The 6075-nt window shown below is 34.8% G+C and overlaps 1 protein-coding gene across 1 annotated transcript; it reads left to right on the top strand.

Moving 5' to 3' along the window:
- Nucleotides 1–493: 493 nt before the first annotated feature.
- LOC149549623 (NAD(P)H-quinone oxidoreductase subunit M, chloroplastic-like) lies at nt 494–5704 on the top strand. Its single transcript, XM_089792938.1, has 2 exons — nt 494–985; nt 5405–5704. Exons 1-2 carry the CDS (start codon nt 566–568, stop codon nt 5621–5623), a joined length of 639 nt encoding a protein of 212 aa, XP_089649064.1. The 5' UTR covers nt 494–565; the 3' UTR covers nt 5624–5704.
- Nucleotides 5705–6075: the final 371 nt, after the last annotated feature.

Here is a 6075-nt window from a genome sequence, read left to right as displayed (position 1 = left end):
GTGTTTAGAACCCTAGCCATATCTTTAAAAAATGCCCTAGTAGTGAATCTGAAATATAGAAACTTGATAAAATACATTTGATACGTGTATGTCAAGATAATGGGCAAAGAAAATTTGGGTGCTATCTAAGGGCCCTAATTCATGGAAAATGATCCAAAAAACTTCTCACATATCCATTCGAGAAAAGCATGGGTTCTTCTCACATTGTTGTTGCCTAAAAAAGAGGAATGAAAATATGTCAACTAAATATTTATTGTTTTTGAATTGCCTATATTTTTATGTAAGAAACCTTTATCCTAATTTTTAAAAAATACAAACAAATAAATAATGTGGACATTATAAGAATAGAAACAAATACATAATGTGGACAATTAGAATATTGTGTTCAAGTCATAAAAAAACTAATTATAAGTGGAGCTTTGGGAAAAGGATACCCTGGAGCCATTAGTATGTTTTGAATCGCTTGCAGATCAGGATTGCGAAAGCGACACTTTTTATTATTTGGATTTCAAATGAAAGGCCCCTACAGCAAAATGTTGGATAGTGAATCCTTGCCCCAGAAGCCATGGCCGCCACCCGTTTCTCCTCTGCATCATCACTTACAGGTTCCACCCAAACCCTCAAGAACCCTTCTCTTCCTGCATGCGGGTTATCCTCCTCAATTCTTTCAGCCTTTCATTCATCTAAAGGAGCTTCTATTCGCTTGGGATTGAACACAAGAAAGAAAATAGGTTTTAGTATAAGAGCACAAGAAGAGACACTGGACAAAGGAACGACGAGGCAAACGGGTGGCCAGTGGCTGAGCTCTACTACACGTCATGTGAGGATCTATGCAGCCTACATTGACCCTGTTACTGAAGCCTTTGATCAAACTCAGACAGACAAACTGACCTTGATTTTGGATCCCACCAATGAGTTTGTATGGCCTGAGGATAAATGCCAGAAGGTCTATGATTACTTTTCAGAGCTGGTTGATCACTATGAGGTATGCTAGATCGCTCCTTTATCTCTCATCCGTGTTTGTTTCAATTGAACAGCAATACTTTTCTTTTTGCCGAAGAGACTTAATTGAAAACTTATTTTCAGAAGCACCCATCACCAAAATAGACATCACCGCCATAATTAAACACCTGTTATCGAAGGGGTGAACTGGAATTTTTTTCTGTTGAGTTAATTTTGTTTTATACATGAGCATTATTGTGCGTTTCAAGAAAAAATACTGTTACTATCAGTGGGTATGTATGTGTTGTAAAGGCAAATTTTATGGTGGGCATCCACGAGTGAATGAGATTCGTTGACTGGATTTCATTTTGTAAGTATACAATGAGGAGTTCAGCTAAAACGTCTTCATCACCACGAGCAAGACCTGATGCAATGAGGGCATAGTGAACCATTGTAGCTTATAGGAGTTCAGTTGTAGAAGGAATTATCACTGATGAAAAATGGGGCCACCGAAGGAATGGCCCAAGTGTTACATACTCAAGGTCCTAGGATGTCGATTCCAGAAAGTAATTTGTTGTAAGTATACAATAGTAGGAAAATCCTCTGTTTATTTGGCTTGAAAAATTTGTAGGTTTTCCATATTAAATAATAGTGTTTGCAAAAATAGTTAAAAGTTGGCCGATTGTTGAAAAGAAATACAATTTTTCGGGCAATCAGAGTGGTAGAGAATAACAGTACATGCAAATACTTTTATGTTATCTTCTCTACTTTGTAATGTCCTCTTTTTGGGACATTAGAAGTTTATTAAATAATTTAAGTCTTAAGATGTCAGGTTATGTCAAATTTAATGGTAATTTAATTTAATTATTTATTAAAGTATTGAAATGATTTCAATGGAGCTTAGTGAAATTTAATAAAATCATTTTAATTTAAAGAGAGGGATAATAAAGAGAGAAAAGGAATACCAAGAGACAAGCAGAGAGAAAATGAAGAGTCACGGGGATGTGCAATTGAAGAATATTGAGATTCTCAACATACTTGGTTTATTATTTTCCCTTCGAGATTTTAGGAGCTTTTATGGCTTCCAGTTTAAAACTTGAAGATGGAGACCTTCAGGATTTCTTGGTGGATTGGTTGGAAATCCAATTCATTTCTTTGGTGGACTTGTGACAGAGTTCACAGCTAGGCAAATTTGCAAAATATTCATCTGAACACAAGCTTGCACTAATAGAGACATTTCATATCTATTGGAAAAATATGGATGTAATGATTTATCTATTTTGATGACAATTTTCATATTTAATTTCAGAGCTCTATTTTAGTCTGATATTATATGATTTTTAAAATATCTGTTGGATGCATTGAAATCAGTTTGCATTCAAATTGTTTGTTTAGATCCCTGTGGTACATTTGGTTAAATCTGGAATAAATATCCATAGGGGGTATTAATAATTACATACATGTACTTCACATAATAACCCCATGGATTGAAAGAACTGGATATGTTCCATTGGCAGTTGAATAACTAACCAATTTATCATAAGCCGGTTAACAGTTAAGTTTGTGCTTTGGTCACTGTTCAATGGGGTTCAGGGCAGTTGTAATATGCTTGAATGTGGCTTATATGGCTTATAAGCTTAAGCCTTAGGAGTATTCTATGTTTGACAAGGAATTCCATTTAAAGAATTTACTATTGCAATGGCCTAGTTTTAGTCTTGTGGGCCATGGTACAGCAATGAGATGGAGAGCCGACTGATCTTTGGTGCTACTGATGATACTGCAGCGTTGGAGTATTATTTGATATTTATCAATCTCCAATACTGCTCTAAAATACATCAATTTGTTTGTGCTAAAATAATCTATAGCCACGATATATTTCTAATCTTATGTCATGAAAAGGTACCTTTGTCATCTACTTCTTTATGCAAAAGTTGAAATATCTCTTGTTGTACACTTTTGATAGATGGAAATTGGAAACTATATTCTGATTTTCCCTAAAAAAAAGTCAAGATATGACATGAATGCAATTGCATGTGTCTCTTGGCTGAATTGACTCAGGTAGTGCAACTATGAGTTCCAGAGCTAGACATACTCGTCCTAAAACATTAGTGGTGATATTCCATAACTATTTGACCAGGGACTGTTTCTAGTGATGAATACAATTTAAAAGATCGAACCATAACTCTCAAACTAGGTTCAGAAAGGATCATATGGAAGCATTTTTTGGGCCGCTAAAATTGGAATTATCATTGCTTTACAGTATAATTAAATGCTCGGATTAGAATTTAAAATAAGATGGGCAATGGAACTACCAGTTTCTTCTATTAATGCTTTGGTGGTGTGAAAAAAAAATCATGTTCAAGATTGTTTATGGCTTGTAAGTATCTTGAAGCTATGTATATTATTCTGAATCCTGTCACTGAAGATTTTTATAGATGAAACAAAGCATTCTTCACAATCAAAATTTTCAGGGTCAAAGATTAAGCTAAAGCATACAGATGACCAAGGCAGACCTAATTATTGATGGCCCAATATTCATATTTTTCTTTTGTTTGCAATTTTGCTTATTTTCATTCACACTTAACTATCAAAGTTACACGGTATTTGTTGGGCACTAAGTCCTTAGTAGTTTTCCTACAAGTTGTTGATGGGGAGAGACTCAATATGGGCTACACATATGAGGGCATGCATAGTGCCAAGGAGGCCATTAAATTTGTATATGGAATAAGTAACATCACATTTAGGCAATAATTGATAGGAGATGGAACATCCATTTTCGCAAGCCCATCTATGCAATCACTTACTACCTCAATTTGACATAGACCATAATTTCAAGGTGAATGAGGACGAGTTCTTACACCAATATTGAGCCAGCCATGCAGCGATTCGGGTTGTGAGCGCAGCTGGAGTATTTTTGAGCACATTCACTCCAAAAGACGCAATAGATTGTTTCTAGAGAGGTTGAATGATCTAGTATTTGTTCATTACAAACTCTGTCTTAGAATGATACAGATTTTGGATAGTGACTCTACTCTGATCATGCTAGAGGAGGTCAGAGCACAATCTGACATAGGCACATGCACAGTTGATGTTGGTCAGGGTGACATGTCATAGTCACACACTATGGTTGTTCATTCATCCAAGACCTACCTTGAATGCCTTTGAAGGAGGGATGCAAGTTCCTCTGAAGCTGAGGCTAAGCCATAGACTTGTTTTTGTTTTGATATATGTTTGGAACATTTGGTATCATGGATTTCATATTCTATGAGTTTTATGTATATTTGACAATATTTACAATTTTATATATCTAAGTGTGTAATTTTCAGCTACAAGTTGCATTTCTACTTAAAGGTTCATGTATACTTATGTATGTGATCAATTGAGCTTCTATTTGATAATGCTATTGTGTCTTTCAGATTTATTCAATAAAGTGTGTATGAAATCTGTTTTAAATCCTTAGAAACCTGTAAGTTCTTTGTGTGTTTTTGCATTTTGCCAAGCCTTCCTGCCGAGTCACAAGTCTCTAGTTGGATCAGCCTTGCCAAGTTCGTGTCAAGTCCACGTTCTACACCCATTATGAACACAATTGCAAGAAAGCTCACGTGAGGTTTGGTGTGCACAATTATCTAAATCATTAAATTTCTCCTCAGAATACAACTGAACCAAAATGTAGTCTTTTCTCAAAATAGTACCAAATGCTGTTAACATAAGTTGTAACAAAAAGGGATGAGTAAATTGTTATAAATATCAAATACAGCCCTTGTCACACAATCAACCATTCATTTGTATTTATGTCAATAATCCAATGCATATTCCTCTAATAACTATTTTGACTTCATGGACAAATGTCCCAATAACTGTGCATTATAGGTACTATAAAGATGCACTACTTCATCAAATCTTTTTTTTTTTAAACTACTAGAAATACAAGTGAGAAACTATTTGTACATGTGAAGTATGTTAGTGGACTTTTAATTTTCATTTAATTTTTTAAACATAATAAGTAGAGGTTGGGTGAGCATGGAGTGAAAAGAAACATGGCCGTAAGTTGCCCCTTTTCCTAGTAGTAGCCTTTCTTTTGATTTAAAAATTACTGTATTTTGTGCTCAACTTGAGTTTTTTCTTTCATTGAGTTACCTTTTATTTTAGGTGACACATATACTGGATGCCGGTCCTAGGGAGAGTAATTCTCTCAGGAAACCTCTAAATGATCATTCATTCACAGCTTCAAACAAAATTCCTTTTAATTTTGAGAATAGCATGCATTTATTTTCTTTATTTTATAATTGCATATTTTAATTGGCTCTTATCATGTTTATATGGTTTTGCTTTATTCAGGTAAAGTATTTTTTGTGCAATATGTGCATATCGTGGACTGATTTGTCCATCAGAACTTGAATAAAAGAGGAAATTTCTGGTCTGTTAATACTTTACTGATGGTTCAATATGCTTATTTTTGCAGGGAGCACCATTGACAGAATACACACTTCGTCTGATAGGTTCAGATGTTGAGCACTATATAAGGAAACTTCTTCTAGATGGAGAGATCAAATATAATTTAAATGCTCGGGTTCTAAACTTTAGCATGGGGAAGCCTCGCATTAACATGAATGAAATGGATGTGTCTATGAAAGAAGATGCAAAGGAAATGGACGTGTCAGTGACAGAAGATGCAAATTAGCATTGTGGACTCAATTACACCTGTTATTTTGTTATATAATGTGTATAAATTACAGTGCTATATGAAATTGTGATTTCCTCATCTTGAAAGCCACACAAAAGTTTCTCCAGTGTTTCCTTACAGACTATCTCACCGTCAACCAGCATTTAAGTTAAACGTATTGCTAAAATTAATTTGCCCAACTGGTAGATCAAAGATACTGTTCAGAAATTTATATGAGTCAAGAATCAAAACAACATTAGTAGGGTAAACAATTCAATGAACTTTGATACTATTCCTTGGACAACATGGTTGCTGGTTCATCCATGGACTTGGCAGAAACTGTATAAACCTCAGTAAATAAAGCCAACAAAAACTCAATTGAGATCACCCAAAAACTGATCAAAGAACTACAGAGTCCTCATGCTGCACAACATTTTTTTCTCTCATGGACTAAGACAGATATTTAGATG

This window comes from Cupressus sempervirens, chromosome 7, assembly GCF_028749045.1.
Source record: "Cupressus sempervirens isolate cs-2001-9-10 chromosome 7, ASM2874904v1, whole genome shotgun sequence".
Taxonomy (NCBI): domain Eukaryota; kingdom Viridiplantae; phylum Streptophyta; class Pinopsida; order Cupressales; family Cupressaceae; genus Cupressus; species Cupressus sempervirens.
The sequence above is the reverse complement of the archived record's forward strand: the minus strand, read 5'-3'. Positions and strand labels throughout refer to the sequence as shown.

What these genes read in the sequence shown, in the direction of transcription:
- LOC149549623 (XM_089792938.1), top strand. Translation starts at nt 566, where the DNA reads ATGGCCGCCACCCGTTTCTCCTCTGCATCATCACTTACAGGTTCCACC. An exon ending in AGCTGGTTGATCACTATGAG is followed by an intron (nt 986 to 5,404) that starts GTATGCTAGATC and finishes TTATTTTTGCAG; the next exon opens with GGAGCACCATTGACAGAATA.